The sequence below is a fragment of the Periophthalmus magnuspinnatus genome, chromosome 19 (genome assembly GCF_009829125.3).
Source record: "Periophthalmus magnuspinnatus isolate fPerMag1 chromosome 19, fPerMag1.2.pri, whole genome shotgun sequence".
NCBI classification, from domain to species: Eukaryota; Metazoa; Chordata; class Actinopteri; order Gobiiformes; family Gobiidae; genus Periophthalmus; species Periophthalmus magnuspinnatus.
This window is the reverse complement of record NC_047144.1, coordinates 450,001-468,571: the sequence shown is the minus strand read 5'-3', so window position 1 is coordinate 468,571 and position 18,571 is coordinate 450,001. Positions and strand designations below refer to the sequence as shown.

Genomic DNA, 18,571 nt, shown 5'->3' with positions numbered 1-18,571 from the left:
ACTCCCTCCCATCATCCAGTTGTAATCGCTGGTCAGAGCACTGAGCTTGTCCAGTCTTATAAATATCTCAGAGTTCATCTGGACAACAAACTGGACTGGTCAGCGCACACGACTGCAGCTTAAAAACAGGACAAAGCAGACTCTTCTTTCTTAGGAAGCTTAAATCTTAAATGTCTGTAATGAGTTTCTACAAACTTTTTACCATCCTGTTGTGGGCAGTGCTGTGTTTTTTGGAGTGGTGTGCAGGGGAAACATTACATTAGTGTGCGGGACCGTAACAGGTGCGATAAACTGATCAGGAAGTGTGTGTCTGTGATGGGAGGGAGGGAGGACTCTGTCGGGGAGCAGGAGGAGAAGAGGATGAGGAGCAAGGCTAAACCAGGACTAAACCAGGACTAAACCAGGTCTAAACCAGGACTAAACCAGGTCTAAACCAGGTCTAAACCAGGTCTAAACCAGGACTAAACCAGGTCTAAACCAGGTCTAAACCAGGACTAAACCAGGTCTAAACCAGGACTAAACCAGGACTAAACCAGGTCTAAACCAGGACTAAACCAGGACTAAACCAGGACTAAACCAGGTCTAAACCAGGACTAAACCAGGACTAAACCAGGTCTAAACCAGGACTAAACCAGGTCTAAACCAGGACTAAACCAGGACTAAACCAGGTCTAAACCAGGACTAAACCAGGACTAAACCAGGACTAAACCAGGTCTAAACCAGGACTAAACCAGGACTAAACCAGGTCTAAACCAGGACTAAACCAGGACTAAACCAGGTCTAAACCAGGTCTAAACCAGTTCTAAACCAGGACTTAACCAGGTCTAAACCAGGACTTAACCAGGTCTAAACCAGGACTAAACCAGGACTAAACCAGGACTAAACCAGGTCTAAACCAGGTCTAAACCAGTTCTAAACCAGGACTTAACCAGGTCTAAACCAGGACTTAACCAGGTCTAAACCAGGACTAAACCAGGACTAAACCAGGACTAAACCAGGTCTAAACCAGGTCTAAACCAGGACTAAACCAGGACTAAACCAGGTCTAAACCAGGACTAAACCAGGACTAAACCAGGTCTAAACCAGGACTAAACCAGGACTAAACCAGGTCTAAACCAGGACTAAACCAGGACTAAACCAGGTCTAAACCAGGTCTAAACCAGTTCTAAACCAGGACTTAACCAGGTCTAAACCAGGACTTAACCAGGTCTAAACCAGGACTAAACCAGGACTAAACCAGGTCTAAACCAGGACTAAACCAGGTCTAAACCAGGTCTAAACCAGGACTAAACCAGGTCTAAACCAGGACTAAACCAGGACTAAACCAGGTCTAAACCAGGACTAAACCAGGACTAAACCAGGACTAAACCAGGTCTAAACCAGGACTAAACCAGGACTAAACCAGGTCTAAACCAGGTCTAAACCAGGACTAAACCAGGACTAAACCAGGTCTAAACCAGGTCTAAACCAGTTCTAAACCAGGACTTAACCAGGTCTAAACCAGGACTAAACCAGGACTAAACCAGGACTAAACCAGGACTAAACCAGGACTAAACCAGGTCTAAACCAGGACTAAACCAGGTCTAAACCAGGACTAAACCAGGACTAAACCAGGTCTAAACCAGGTCTAAACCAGGTCTAAACCAGGACTAAACCAGGTCTAAACCAGGTCTAAACCAGGACTAAACCAGGTCTAAACCAGGACTAAACCAGGACTAAACCAGGTCTAAACCAGGACTAAACCAGGACTAAACCAGGACTAAACCAGGTCTAAACCAGGACTAAACCAGGACTAAACCAGGTCTAAACCAGGACTAAACCAGGTCTAAACCAGGACTAAACCAGGACTAAACCAGGTCTAAACCAGGACTAAACCAGGACTAAACCAGGACTAAACCAGGTCTAAACCAGGACTAAACCAGGACTAAACCAGGTCTAAACCAGGACTAAACCAGGACTAAACCAGGTCTAAACCAGGTCTAAACCAGTTCTAAACCAGGACTTAACCAGGTCTAAACCAGGACTTAACCAGGTCTAAACCAGGACTAAACCAGGACTAAACCAGGACTAAACCAGGTCTAAACCAGGTCTAAACCAGTTCTAAACCAGGACTTAACCAGGTCTAAACCAGGACTTAACCAGGTCTAAACCAGGACTAAACCAGGACTAAACCAGGACTAAACCAGGTCTAAACCAGGTCTAAACCAGGACTAAACCAGGACTAAACCAGGTCTAAACCAGGACTAAACCAGGACTAAACCAGGTCTAAACCAGGACTAAACCAGGACTAAACCAGGTCTAAACCAGGACTAAACCAGGACTAAACCAGGTCTAAACCAGGTCTAAACCAGTTCTAAACCAGGACTTAACCAGGTCTAAACCAGGACTTAACCAGGTCTAAACCAGGACTAAACCAGGACTAAACCAGGTCTAAACCAGGACTAAACCAGGTCTAAACCAGGTCTAAACCAGGACTAAACCAGGTCTAAACCAGGACTAAACCAGGACTAAACCAGGTCTAAACCAGGACTAAACCAGGACTAAACCAGGACTAAACCAGGTCTAAACCAGGACTAAACCAGGACTAAACCAGGTCTAAACCAGGTCTAAACCAGGACTAAACCAGGACTAAACCAGGTCTAAACCAGGTCTAAACCAGTTCTAAACCAGGACTTAACCAGGTCTAAACCAGGACTAAACCAGGACTAAACCAGGACTAAACCAGGACTAAACCAGGACTAAACCAGGTCTAAACCAGGACTAAACCAGGTCTAAACCAGGACTAAACCAGGACTAAACCAGGTCTAAACCAGGACTAAACCAGGACTAAACCAGGACTAAACCAGGTCTAAACCAGGACTAAACCAGGACTAAACCAGGAATAAACGAGTGCAATAGTCTAAAAGTTGCATAGTGTGGCTTTAAAAATAATATTACTTAAGTGAAAAGTAGTGGTCATGTGGACAGGGCATCTGATTTAGGGGATAATGTTAAAAAAACAAAATAAAAACATGAAATAATCCACATGATATTTCCAAACACAAAAATGATCCAAACTAATTCAGATCTGAAGAAGAAAAAAAACACAAAAGTTGAAATAATTGCTCCATAAAACTCTTCAGACTCTCGTGGGCAGAGGAGCCTAAAGTTGAGCAGGCGTGGCGTTTGGTTGATGGTTCGATCCCTGGTGCCTTAGATAATCAGTGATGTCATTATTTTGAGTTGAACCTTCACTGATGTCCCCGTGACTTTTCACTCTTTTATTACAGCAAACGTCTGCGCTCATGTTCTTTTGGTTTGGACTTTACAGCTCTTATCTCAGAATGGTCTTGATTTTTATCTTTAAACTTTAATCAACAAATTAATCAGTAATTTTACTGTCTGGACAAGTTTAATGTTACAAAATCTGAACTACTGAGGCTGCGAAAACACAGGACCTGGTTTAGTCCTGGTTCAGTCCTGGTTCAATCCTGGTTTAGTCCTGGTTCAGTCCTGGTTTAGTCCTGGTTTAGTCCTGGTTTAGTCCTGGTTTAGACCAGGTCCCAAAATGGCATAAAACTTTGCAATCACCATGGAGACAAGCGTGTGGTACCAGCAAACTGTACACAACACGACACCTGTGACTGAACATGAAGACTTTGTTTATACTGCGGAACATTCCAGGCACATTTAAAGCTCCTGTATCAAACAAAACTGACTCTTGTAGCTTTAATCCATGTTCTAAAGCTGTTAACACGTCAAAAACACAGACCTGGAGTTGTGTTTTGTTTCATTCACATGTTTGAGTCACTTTATTATTAGTCTGTCACATCTACAAAGATCAAAATGCGACGTTCCACCTTGTGATGTCATCAAGTGGTAGTTTAAGTGAACTCCTCCTTTTACCTTTAGTTCAGTCGAGATAAGAGACAACTCCAGGACTGAAATGATCCAGATGATTCTATAAATGAAGGTGTGTGGAGTTTAAAAACACAGTGGAGCACTTCCTGTATCACCACACGATGACATCACAAGGTGGAACGGTGTGTTTTTGGTTTGTGTGTTAAACATGTGAATGAAACAAATCACAACTCCAGGTCTGTGTGAGGAAACATTAGGACAGGTCAGAGCAGAGTTCTCTACTGTCACTCGTGCTTTTGTCATGTATGTTCATTAACATGTACTGTCCCAATCAAATAAACAAAGAAAAATAAATAAAACAATCTGAGTGTAAAATGAACTCTTTGGAAAAGTTGCATAGTGCAGCTTTAGTTCTGGTTTAGTGCTTAACTGGTTTGATCGTCTTTGTTACGACTCGACTTGTGGCTGTTTTCACATCGTTTAAACTGGTTTAGATCTTAGTTCATCTTAAAGTGCTGACTGTGATTTTGACTCATACATGTTTCTTTGGTGCACTCTTTGGGTCTCTGCTCACTCTCCTCAGTCACTCTCCTCAGTCACTCTCTGCTCACTCTCCTCAGTCACTCTCTGCTCACTCTCCTCAGTCACTCTCTGCTCACTCTCCTCAGTCACTCTCCTCAGTCACTCTCCTCAGTCACTCTTTGCTCACTCTCCTCAGTCACTCTCCTCAGTCACTCTCTGCTCACTCTCCTCAGTCACTCTCTGCTCACTCTCCTCAGTCACTCTCCTCAGTCACTCTCTGCTCACTCTCCTCGGTCACTCTCCTCAGTCACTCCTCAGTCACTCTCTGCTCACTCTCCTCAGTCACTCTCTGCTCACTCTCCTCGGTCACTCTCCTCAGTCACTCTCTGCTCACTCTCCTCAGTCACTCTCTGCTCACTCTCCTCAGTCACTCTCCTCAGTCACTCTCTGCTCACTCTCCTCGGTCACTCTCCTCAGTCACTCCTCAGTCACTCTCTGCTCACTCTCCTCAGTCACTCTCTGCTCACTCTCCTCAGTCACTCTCTGCTCACTCTCCTCAGTCACTCTCTGCTCACTCTCTTTTGTCTTTTGTCTTTTCACTTTATTCTGTGGCTGTGACTCGAGTTTGTTTTGTTAAACTTATGTTTTGTTTTCGTGTTGTTCTCTCAGTTTGTCTCATGTTTTTTCATGTTTCTTAGTTTAGGTTATTTACTTTTACACATTCATGTAAATATTTTATTCCTCTTTTGATACTTTGCCGTTTTATGACCCTGAACATTAAATTACTTCACCATTTTTCCATGTGGGTTTAGCCCTGAGTCTCGAGGAGGTCGTACCTCCTGGACCTCACAGGGCCTCAGAGGTGACTCTGGGGAGGGGGGTTTTACATGTATGTCTACATGTTCATTCTAATGTTCAGTTGCCACGGTGACACGACGCACACATTAGCCAACACAGACAAAAGAAGCTATAGTTTTTAAATCGTCTGAGATCAGCTAAACCCGCCTCTTGTAGTTCAGATAAATCAGATCTTTCTGGTCAGATTGTGTTAAAATAAAACTCAGATTAAAGTCTAACACGTCAGACAGAGCAGTGCCTCCTGTTAGCATCTCACCCTCCTTATCTCTCTTGTCTCGGGTGTGTCTGAGCTGATAGATCTTGACAGACACACATACGGTTTATTCTCCTGGTTTATTCATATCGACCTGTTTATTTGCTCTACATTTCAAACCCGGCGCTCTGCCTCCACCTGGCGGCCGTCTGCTGGAACTACACCCCCGTCACTTAAATCCAAAATGCCCCGCGCGGCACCGGGGTCTTATTCCCTAAACGACGCGTGTTTTTGCCCCTTTGCTCCGCGTGTCCGCTGCCACTCATGACACTGGCCCTGCGTCGTCATCAGCCCGCGACGTTATTTACTTGTGGTCTGCGCTCGGCTCAGGCTCCCGCTCCATCCGCCGCTTCTGTTTCGCTGATTTGACGCGTTTGCAGAGATGGAGGTGAACCGGGACGAGGCGGAGCGCTGCATCGACATCGCAGCGGAGGCTCTGGCCCAGGACCAGCCCGACAGAGCGCGGCGGTTCCTGGAGAAGGCGCAGAGACTGTTCCCGACGGAGAAAGCCCGAGGTGAGTGCGGGAAAGATGGAGGACGAGGAGGAGTAGGAGGAGGAGGAGGAGGACGCAGGGGCCGCATCAGCAGCACCTGCAGCGGCCGGAGATGCGCGGCCTGGCCCCGGTGTCAGCCTGGACACAAAAGAGCGGAATGTTCCAGCTGGAGTCTTTAGTCTGAGGCCCAGGGGCTGTGATCTTCTCCTCCTTCTGTGTTTTTTGTGGCGCTGCTTAAACGTCCATCCCTCCATGTTCTTCCTCTTAGGCAGGGACTCTCTGACCCCCCTCACCCCAGACACCTCCTCCCGCTCCCTCAGCTGCTCCTCTGGACGTGTAGGAGCAGCGTCTCTACTCCGAGCTCCACAGCCGCCCTGAGGAGGACAGGAGCGAGGTCGAGTCTCGGGGTCTCGTTCACTGGTTAAAGATGCACCATGTAACTGTGTTTTTCTGTGTTTACAGCTCAGATCTGCACAGACGGGAGAGGCGAGCACGCTCACAGTGTTTCAGTCTTGATCTCATGTGTCTGAAGGTTTTTTTCACTTTAAAAACAGCAGTAGTTGAACAAATGGCAGTGATGAAACCGTCATCGAATCGTAAAGTCTCACCCACGTTTTGTTTTGTTGATTTGTTGCAGCAGCTAAAACTGAGGGGACTACATAGACCATGATCCTTTGCTCCATGTCAGTGTAAACAACATGAAGAAACTAGAGATCCACAGATATGTTTTAGGTTTTTTAGTTTTTTTCTTGAACGATGCCGATTCTGATCATTTAGAATCGAGAGGAACCGACGGACGATCAGATCTGACCATATTTTTGAGGCGATTTGGTTCATTTTCTCCCCCACAGCTCAACATCAGTGTGAACAGATTCAGAAAAGGTTCATTTCTGTCCTGTGAATGTGACCTTCTTCAGTATCGATTCCTGCTCAAACAAGTATCTAGTTTTAGTATCGATTAGCGTCTATTTTACTTTTCTTCTTTTTTGTAGCTTTACAGGAGCTAATCGAGAAGAACGGATTCAGAACGAGGAATAACAACCACACGCACTTCAGCTCGACGCCAGAGCCGAGACAGAGACACCAAAGTCCTCGAGAACATCCAACGTCTCCACAGGATCCAAAACTGGACCAGGAGAGAACATCAGAAAGCCCCAAGTCCTACACGGCGGAGCAAGTGGAGGCGGTCCGCAGGTACGGCGCGAGGAGTCAGCAGACGGGTCAGGACCAGCAAAAGAAAATGTCCCAAATCATTAAAATATTTAAACTGTGACGCAATCATCAAAAAAACACAAAATGGACTTAAAGGACGCACGTTTAGGATCAATCGGAGCGTTTATGGTCCCGTTCAGTGACAGCGACTAACGGAAAAACTGTGCTAATGCTAATGCTAATGCTAATGCTAATGCTAGCTTGTGACTGTGATGTTATTTCAGAGGGATTCGTTTAACAGCACAAATCTGCTTCACCTGTTGTGCTTCAGATAAATCAGTTCTTTACAGTCAGATTCTGCTAAACATCAGAGCTTCAGACAGAGCAGTGCCTCCTGTTAGCATCTCACCCTCCTTATCTCTCTTGTCTCGGGTGTGTCTGAGCTGATAGATGTTGAGGTGACAGACACACATACGGTTTATTCTCCTGGTTTATTCATATCGACCTGTTTATTTGCTCTACATTTCAATCCCGGCGCTCTGCCTCCACCTGGCGGCCGTCTGCTGGAACTACACCCCCGTCACTTAAATCCAAAACGCCCCGCGCGGCACCGGGGTCTTATTCTTCGGGGTCTTATTCCCTAAACGACGTGCGTTTGTTGTCTGTCTCGTTTTAGCGAATAATCCCAAATAAACCTTTTTCTGCGTCATAAAAAACTTCAGTAAACGAACAGCAGGGGGAGCTTTTGAGGACCTTTCAAAATAAAAGTCGATAATAGTGTGACTCTAAAGCACACTGCGGTTTCTGCGCTGGTTGCTATGGTGACGTGTGTTTGGTTGTCGCTCAGGGTGAAGCGGTGCACGGACTTCTACGAGATCCTGGGGGTGCAGAAGGACGCCTCCGAGGACGAGCTCAAACGCTCCTACAGGAAACTGGCTCTGAAGTTCCACCCGGACAAGAACCACGCGCCCGGGGCAACCGAGGCTTTTAAAGGTACAGTACGGGATATTTTTAGGATCATTTGCCCGTTTTCAGATTCAATGAAGGTCGATGTGTTTGGGACGTTACAGATGAAAATAGAGTTTATGTTAAAACACTGACTGAAAAGTGTTTAGACCTGGTTTAGTCCTGGTTTAGACCTGGTTTAGTCCTGGTTTAGTCCTGGTTTAGTCCTGGTTTAGACCTGGTTTAGTCCTGGTTTAGTCCTAGTTTAGACATGGTTTAGTCCTGGTTTAGACCTGGTTTAGTCCTGGTTTAGACCTGGTTTAGTCCTGGTTTAGTCCTGGTTTAGTTCTGGTTTAGACCTGGTTTAGTCCTGGTTTAGTCCTGTTTTAGTCCTAGTTTAGTCCTGGTTTAGTCCCGGTTTAGTCCTGGTTTAGACCTGGTTTAGTCCTGGTTTAGTCCTGGTTTAGTCCTGGTTTAGACCTGGTTCAGTCCTGGTTTAGTCCTGGTTCAGTCCTGGTTTAGTCCTGGTTTAGTCCTGTTTTAGTCCTAGTTTAGACCTGGTTTACCTCACATCACATCAGTTCTTCTTGTCCGTTTCTTTCTCTTCATGTTTCAGCCATCGGAAACGCGTACGCCGTCCTGAGTAACTCGTCCAAGCGCAGACAGTACGATGAATACGGCGAGGAGAGGACACACCCCCACAGGCCAGGGACCAATCACAACACGGCGTTTGAAGCGGACATCTCTCCTGAGGACCTGTTCAACATGTTCTTCGGAGGAGGATACCCCACAAGTCAGTCCCACGTCACTGGAGCTTCAGGAGCTTCAGGAGTTTCAGGAGCTTCAGGAGCTTCAGGAGCTTCAGGAGCTTCAGGAGCTTCAAGAGCTTCAGGAGCTTCAGGAGCTTCAGGAGCTTCAGGAGCTTCAGGAGCTTCAGGAGCCATCTTTTACCATCTCAAAAATGTGAAACACAGAACTAGTTCAGTTTAAAGAGTTTGCTCCTCACTGACCTGAAGAACATTCTAGTTACTCACCAGGACGAGGCCGGAGCAGAGTGTATGTTCACGCTAACAACAACTAGCATGCTAACCGTAAGGAAGTGGACTGAAGCTCATCGAGGCTAGAGCAGTTATACCGGCTAATTCTGTTCTGGTTCTGACGTCTGGTTTCTTGCAGGTAACGGTCATGTGTACAGCCACACCAGGACCAGATACCAGAGACCTCCTCCCAGAAGAGAACGACAGAGAGACGTGAGTCACACGGGCCACTAGAGGGAGCACTTTACATATTTAAACACAGAGACGTGAGTCACACGGGCCACTAGAGGGAGCACTTTACACATTTAAACAGACGTGAGTCACACGGGCCACTAGAGGGAGCACTTTACACATTTAAACAGACGTGAGTCACACGGGCCACTAGAGGGAGCACTTTACACATTTAAACACAGAGACGTGAGTCACACGGGCCACTAGAGGGAGCACTTTACACATTTAAACAGACGTGAGTCACACGGGCCACTAGAGGGAGCACTTTACACATTTAAACAGACGTGAGTCACACGGGCCACTAGAGGGAGCACTTTACACATTTAAACAGACGTGAGTCACACGGGCCACTAGAGGGAGCACTTTACACATTTAAACAGACGTGAGTCACACGGGCCACTAGAGGGAGCACTTTACACATTTAAACAGACGTGAGTCACACGGGCCACTAGAGGGAGCACTTTACACATTTAAACACAGAGACGTGAGTCACACGGGCCACTAGAGGGAGCACTTTACACATTTAAACAGACGTGAGTCACACGGGCCACTAGAGGGAGCACTTTACACATTTAAACACAGACGTGAGTCACACGGGCCACTAGAGGGAGCACTTCAGACAGAATCGTATTTTCAAATTCTGTTTTTTTCTCTATGTAATAAAACTGTTGTAAACTTAAAGGTGCATTAGGTAACATTTTTGGTTTGGAATCTGCAACTGCTTGTCTCCATGGAGATGTTATTGTTTTGTCTAAATTGTTCCACAGTATGGCATTAATCTTGTCTATCTCCAATGAGACAAGCAGGTGACAAAGTAACAGGGCTGTGGAGAGGCGATGCTGCTCATAGGATGGATGTTTTTAATGCCATACAGTGTAACATTCCAGGCTCAGCACTAACATCTCCAAGGAGACAGACAGATGGCAAACCCTCCATGAGAAAAGTTGCATAGTGCACCTTTAATTACTTTAATTTGGCATTCTATGTTTGCACTTAGAGATTAAAACTGGGACTAAACCAGGACTAAACCAGGTCTAAACCAGGACTAAACCAGGACTAAACCAGGACTAAACCAGGTCTAAACCAGGACTAAACCAGGACTAAACCAAGTCTAAACCAGGTCTAAACCAGGACTAAACCAGGACTAAACCAGGTCTAAACCAGGTCTAAACCAGGACTAAACCAGGTCTAAACCAGGCCTAAACCAGGTCTAAACCAGGTCTAAACCAGGTCTAAACCAGGTCTAAACCAGGACTAAACCAGGTCTAAACCAGGACTAAACCAGGTCTAAACCAGGACTAAACCAGGTCTAAACCAGGTCTAAACCAGGTCTAAACCAGGTCTAAACCAGGTCTAAACCAGGACTAAACCAGGTCTAAACCAGGTCTAAACCAGGACTAAACCAGGACTAAACCAGGTCTAAACCAGGTCTAAACCAGGACTAAACCAGGTCTAAACCAGGTCTAAACCAGGACTAAACCAGGACTAAACCAGGACTAAACCAGGTCTAAACCAGGTCTAAACCAGGACTAAACCAGGTCTAAACCAGGACTAAACCAGGACTAAACCAGGACTAAACCGGGTCTAAACCAGGTCTAAACCAGGACTAAACCAGGACTAAACCAGGACTAAACCAGGTCTAAACCAGGACTAAACCAGGACTAAACCAGGACTAAACCAGGTCTAAACCAGGACTAAACCAGGACTAAACCAGGACTAAACAAGGACTAAACCAGGACTAAACCAGGACTAAACCAGGACTAAACCAGGACTAAACCAGGTCTAAACCAGAACTAAACCAGGACTAAACCAGGTCTAAACCAGGACTAAACCAGGACTAAACCAGGACTAAACCAGGACTAAACCAGGTCTAAACCAGGACTAAACCAGGACTAAACCAGGACTAAACCGGGTCTAAACCAGGACTAAACCAGGACTAAACCGGGTCTAAACCAGGTCTAAACCAGGACTAAACCAGGACTAAACCAGGACTAAACCAGGTCTAAACCAGGACTAAACCAGGACTAAACCAGGACTAAACCAGGTCTAAACCAGGACTAAACCAGGACTAAACCAGGACTAAACAAGGACTAAACCAGGACTAAACCAGGACTAAACCAGGACTAAACCAGGACTAAACCAGGACTAAACCAGGTCTAAACCAGAACTAAACCAGGACTAAACCAGGTCTAAACCAGGACTAAACCAGGACTAAACCAGGACTAAACCAGGTCTAAACCAGGTCTAAACCAGGACTAAACCAGGACTAAACCAGTGTGTTTGGACCCAACTTTTTTGTGGCCAGTTGTAGAACTGTAGTTTTAATAAACTTTATCCCAGGCTCAGATGTGGCTCTCCTGGAGGAGCCACGTGGCTCAGGCTGCACAGACCTGAGCTCCTGTTAAAGAGACTGGGGCACGGCTCAAAGTGGAGTTTACAGTAAACGGGTGGAGCAGGTGGAGGATTTTGAGGCGGTGTGGACAGTGAGGGAGGGGCAGTTAACCCTGCACCTGTAGGAGGCGCTGGAACATGGACGTGTGATTGTGATGGTTTAATTTTTTTTTTTTACTGTTAAGTGAAACAAAATAAATGTAGTGTTAAAGTAAAAAAGTCTGTCTATCTCTGTCTCTCCCTCCCCCCCCTCTCTCTCTCCCTCCCCCCTCTCTCTCTCTCCCTCTCTCTCTCTCTGTCTCTCTCCCTCCCCCCCCCCCCTCTCTCTCTCTCAGGGCGGCCTCGCTCTCTTTGTTCAGGTGATGCCGATCCTGATCCTGGTCATTGTCTCTGCTCTGACTCAGCTGATGGGCCACAGTCCAGCGTACAGCCTCAGCTACAGGCCGTGAGTCACATCAGCTCTAATGTATATATATATATATATATATATATATATATATATATATATATATATATATATATATATATATATATATATATATATATATATATATATATATATATATATATATATTATATATGTGTATGTTTAAAATAAATCTTCTCCTCCGCGAGTGGTGTCATCCCCTCACACACTCACACACTCTCACTCCACACACTCACACTCTCACTCCACACTCTCTCACTCCACACTCTCTCACTCCACACACTCACACACTCTCACTCCACACACTCACACACGGTGTGACTCCATCACGTTTGTGAATCCCTCTTTCATCACAGTTCCTCCTCCTCTTCTCCGTGTGAGTCCTGACTCATGTCCACACTCGTCCTTCTCTTCCTGTTTCTCATCCTCCTCTTCTCTTTGGGGCTTTATTCTTTCATCACATAATCCTTCTGTTAGCATGTTAGTGCTTTACTGGGAATGTTCCGTAGTATGGCATTAAACTTAAGCTATCTCCATGGAGACAAGTATGTGTGACAAGTTACAGGTCAGATCTGTGGAGATGCAAGCTCACTCAAAGGTATATTTTAGGAGTAAAAGCACCTGTAAGTAAATCAATGCAAAATAGAAACATTTAATGCCATACTGAGGAACATCTAAGGAAAAGCAGAGACATCACCGTAGAAACAAGCAGGCAGCAGACCCTCTATCAGAAAAGTCACACAGTACTCCTTTAAAAACAAATAAACGTGTCTCATTTTCATAAACAGCAGTGATAGATCGATTCCCGCTGCCCCTGTGTCCTCGGGCAAGACACTTCACCAACCGAACGTTTGAAAATGAAACGTTTGGACGTCTGTCTCTGTCCAGGTCGGCCGGTTACTCCCACAAACGTTTGACGGAGAAGCTGAGGGTGCCGTACTTCGTGGGGGAGCATTTCTCTAAAGAATGGAGCGGAGGACACCTGAAAAACCTGGAGCGGAGTGTGGAGGAGGACTACATCTCCAACCTGCGCAACAACTGCTGGAAAGAGAAACAGCAGAGTAAAAACAACACGACAACATGACACAACAACACGACAATATAACACGACAATATAACACAACAATATAACACAACAACACAACAATATAACACAACAATACAACACAACAATGTAACAATACAACACAACAATATAACGCAACAATACATCACAACAATACAACAACACAACAATATAACACAACAATACAACACAACAATATAACACAACAATACAACACAACAATATAACAACACAACAATATAACACAACAATACAACACAACAATATAACGCAACAATACATCACAACAATACAACAACACAACAATATAACACAACAATACAACACAACAATATAACAATACAACACAACAATATAACACAACAATACAACACAACAATATAACAACACAACAATATAACACAACAATACAACACAACAATATAACGCAACAATACATCACAACAATACAACAACACAACAATATAACACAACAATACAACACAACAATGTAACAATACAACACAAGAATATAACGCAACAATACATCACAACAATACAACAACACAACAATATAACACAACAATACAACACAACAATATAACAACAGAACAACATAACACAACAATACAACAGTGTGGAGGAGGACTACATCTCCAACCTGCGCAACAACTGCTGGAAAGAGAAACAGCAGAGTAAAAACAACACGACAACACGACACAACAACACGACAATATAACACAACAATACAACACAACAATACAACAACACAACAATATAACACAACAATACACTGAAAATACAACACAACAATCTGTTTGCCTTATTTCTATAGTTGATGTGTTTTATTTTGAAATGTGTTTTCCTTTGTTCTTGTGTGTGTACTTGTACTTCCTGTGTGTTGATTGGCTGCGTTCTGTGTTTCACCTGTGTCTTGTTTCCTGGTGTATTTGAGTCTCATGTTTCCCCTCGTCCTGCGTTGTTGCGTCGTCTCGTCCTGCGTTGGTGCGTCGTCATATAGCATACATACATAGCTAACCTTCTAGCTGCTACGTCCCAAACAGGAAGTGATCATGGGCGCACTTCCTGTTCCATGGCTCCAATTCACTTTCTGTATAATCTGTGTCCTCTCTCTGTCTCTGCTGCTTCAGACTCATTTTGGTCTTAAATGTTCGTATTAACCCTCTACATGATCCTGTTTGTGTTTTTATTTATTTTTTCATGTTTTCCCTGTACAGAGGAGGGCATGTTGTACCGAGCGCGATACTTTGGGGACTCGGACTTGTACGAGAGAGCTCAGAGGGCTCGGACACCCAGCTGTGCCAAACTGTCGGAGATATCGGCGTCTATCCACTGACAACGAGCTCCGAAACAACATCTACGACGCATCGACAGGTACGATAGTTTACTTTCACTTTCACTTTACAGTACAGAAAGCAAGACTGTCAGGGCGTGTCTCAGTTCGACGGTTTCACACTGCGATGGTTTCACGCTTCGACGGTTTCACGCTTCGACGGTTTCACGCTTCGACGGTTTCACGCTTCGACGGTTTCACACTTCGATGGTTTCACACTTTGACGGTTTCACACTTCGACGGTTTCACGCTTCGATGGTTTCACACTTCGATGGTTTCACACTTCGACGGTTTCACACTTCGACCGCTGCATTCGAAGGCCGCTTACGTCACTTCCGGTGCGACGAGGCCTGTCCCGTTTCATGCACCCGACGAATGCGGCCGTCAAATGTGCCCTGCGTTTCCAGCGTTTCCATGGAGATTGGCCGTGAACGAAGCGTGCGTCCGAGCTCCTTCTACGGGAGAAACAACAACTGACGGGGGGGCAAAGATTCAGACTCGGGTAAAAGTTTGAACAAATTATTTACGGGCACGGAAATGTGAATGAAGAGCAGACAGTTGAGAACGGCGTCGTAGCCAGTCGTCTTGGAGCAGGTCGTGGGTCACAGGGGCAGAGGCTGGGGTGTTTGTACCGGTCGTGGAGAGCTGGGTCGGAGGCGGAGGTGCAGAGTGGTTCCAAGGAGCGAGATTTGGTGAAGAATGAGAAATAACGATCTGAGTATTGAGGTCACAAATGCAAAACTGGACAGAGCCAAGCAGAACAGTACCACGGCGGATACACGGACGATCTGGCGCTGAGTGTCAGATCCTCCGGTTGACGCAGGCGCCGTGGCGTGGGCCTGTTCCATTTCGACACAATGGCAGCTACACGGAGGAGCACCATTCGTTGGCCGAGTCCTTCGAACTGTACTTCGAAGTGTGCGAGCATCGAAATGGGACACGGTGCCAGAGCACATTTAAAGTCATAGGTGGAGGTCACATGATCAAAGTGGGCTGGCACACAGTCACCTGGTGCATGATGGGACATGTAGGCAGAGCAGAGTTTAGTTTGACATTTAAATTATATTCACGTTCATATTAGTTTAACAGCTACATAACAGAGAAATACAAAAGTGCCGTAGAGACAGATATAAGTTTCTTTCTGAAAACATGCAACGTACAAAAATATGCATTGTTTACATAAGTTTACATAAGTTTACATAAAAGTTTACATAAGTTTACTTAAGTTTACATAAAAGTACATAAGTTTACATAAAAGTTTACATAAGATTACATAAGTTTACATAAAAGTACATAAGTTTACATAAAAGTTTACATAAAAGTTTACATAAAAGTTTACATAAGTTTACATAAGTTTACATAAAAGTTTACATAAGTTTACATAAAAGTTTACATGTTTACATAAAAGTTTACATAAGTTTACATAAAAGTTTACATGTTTACATAAAAGTTTACATAAGTTTACATAAAAGTTTACATAAGTTTACATAAAAGTTTACAAAAGTTTACATAAAAGTTTACATAAAAGTTTACATAAATTTACATGTCTCATCCTCTTAATACATGTGAAGTGTCTTGCCTAAGGACACAACAACAGTTTTTTGTTGTTGTTTTTTTGCCAATGGCGCCCCCCTGTGGGACCTGGTGTTCCCATTGGTCTCACATCCAAGTACAAACCAGACGCCGCCCTGTTTAGCTCCTGACGCCTGATCAGATTAAGCTGTAACATTAGCATCTTATTAATCCTGATTTTTTTTGTGTGTGTTTTCTTTTCAGGTTTTTGGAGAAACACGTTGAACTTCAGGCTGTAAATACAAACGCACTGGACTCGAGGAACCTCCTGTGGACTTTAGCGCCACATTAAACCCACTTAGGCTGATACAGACGCGACTTTAGCTGTTCTTCCTCTTGCTACAACTTTTAACTATAATTGTCAGAGTCAGTGCCAAAACAGAAGCGTAATTATAATTTTGCAACATGGCATTAACAAAATTTAACAAACTTTTCCACAAAAAAAAAAATCTCGTAGCTCTGGATTAAGGACCTCGGCGAATGCTTCCTTTTATTTATATGTAAACTGTCTTTTATTTTGCAACGTCAATGCACATTTTATATTTTAATCTATGCAGAAATAATGTGAAATCTCTGAAAAAGCCATTTAATCGTACGGGGGAAACAAATCTGTACCTGATTTTCACCCATGTGCTTGAGAAAAAACGTAATCAGGAAGTGCGCGGTTAGTTTGCCAGTTGTTGCTAACTCGGCTCTGGTCGCTGACATGTGTGAAAACAGCTTATAAACTCATCCTTGTGAATATTTAAGATGGTCAAAGGCATCAAGTGAGTGAAATTAACGTGTTTTTTTTTAAGGTGGTAAAAATCAGGTACAGAGCTCTTAAGGTGGTACGTCCAACACTGCGGCGCCTGAAGACCATCTCCCTCTGTGTCCATCCACCTTAAACAATACCTCCTTAAAAATACCTCCTTAAACGTCTCGCGCTGCGTTTCAGACTCGAGCTTCAGGCGGCAGAGGCGTCAACACTTTCAGCTGATTTGTCTCCGTGGAGATGCTATTTCTTTGCCGGAAATGTTCCACAGTACGGCGTTTAACTCGTCTCCACTAGGTCACGTTACAGGTCAGATCTGTGGAGAGTTGAACGCAGGGATTTTTGTGCATTAAAAACAACTATAATGAAATAAAAGTGTAATGCCAGACTGCGGAACATTCCAGGCAAAGCAGTAACATTTGTGTGGAGATGAGTAAAGAACCTTCATGGAGAAATGTGTCCTCTACATTTGACCCGTCCTCCAGTGTCTCTGGGTTGAACCTGCATTTGACCCGTCCTCCGGTGTCTCTGGGTTAAACCTGCATTTGACCCATCCTCCAGTGTCTCTGGGTTGAACCTGCATTTGACCCGTCCTCCAGTGTCTCTGGGTTAAACCTGCATTTGACCCGTCCTCCAGTGTCTCTGGGTTGAACCTGCATTTGACCCATCCTCCAGTGTCTCTGGGTTGAACCTGCATTTGACCCATCCTCCAGTGTCTCTGGGTTAAACCTGCATTTGACCCATCCTCCAGTGTCTCTGGGTTAAACCTGCATTTGACCTGTCCTCTGGTGTCTCTGGGTTGAACCTGCATTTGACCCGTCTCCAGGTCTTGACCAGGTCTTGGTCTGGACCTGAGTTGGACGATTGGTTTTAATTTGACTGAATCCACTTGTTTCTGGTTTTTAGATTGTGTGATGTAGATTTTAGTTGATGTGAACTAAAATTCAAACTTTTATGACTAAATAAAGAAGGTCACATGTCACACGTCACATGTCACATGTCACATGTGACATGTGACATGTCACATGTGACATGTGACATGTGACGTGTGACATGTCACTTCTGTCTCAAACATCTGGAAATCATTCGTCCTGTTTCTTATTATTCTGTGGGATTTTTCTCGTCCTTTTCTTCAAAATCTTCTTTTCTGCCAAAACAAACTTTCCCTGAATTCCTTTCACCAAATCACAGAACGATTCTGAGAACACGGTTTGAAGGAGCCGTGCGGAGTATCGAGAATCAGATCTGAACCGATACTACAACGAGAATCGAAACTTAATACTCACAAACCGCGTGTCCATCGTGTCCCGTGTTTTTGTAACGTGATCAGAAAAAGCTGCGTTTGACCTCGGGCCTGGGCCCAACGACACGTCACGTTTGTGGAATTTAAAGCCAAAATGTTCCGTAGTGTGGCTTTGTGTGTGAGCCTGAGCGCTCGTCCTCACACTGTCCTCCACCTTGAAGCCAAGTTGAAGCTTTGTGCCTAAACCAGACTCCACCGGAGAAACGGCCCGTTTCCTGCACCGCGTCTCATTTAAGATGTTTATGGAATGATTTATTTACATTTGGTTTTCACTCCTGGATTAAAACGTTTGAAACATTTTTATGGCTCTGGATGTTTCTGTCAAACTTATAATTTATGTGGATCTAAACCAGGACTAAACCAGGTCTAAACCAGGACTAAACCAGGTCTAAA

General features: G+C 44.6%; 1 protein-coding gene across 1 annotated transcript; it reads left to right on the top strand.

Annotated features, from left to right (window-relative positions):
* The first annotated feature begins 5,842 nt into the window (after positions 1-5,842).
* On the top strand, positions 5,843-16,469 carry dnajb12b (DnaJ heat shock protein family (Hsp40) member B12b). Its single transcript, XM_033984411.2, has 9 exons — positions 5,843-5,988; positions 6,960-7,161; positions 7,967-8,112; positions 8,681-8,857; positions 9,241-9,314; positions 12,059-12,168; positions 13,039-13,211; positions 14,434-14,590; positions 16,326-16,469. Exons 1-8 carry the CDS (start codon positions 5,856-5,858, stop codon positions 14,550-14,552), a joined length of 1,134 nt encoding a protein of 377 aa, XP_033840302.1. The 5' UTR covers positions 5,843-5,855; the 3' UTR covers positions 14,553-14,590; positions 16,326-16,469.
* Positions 16,470-18,571: the final 2,102 nt, after the last annotated feature.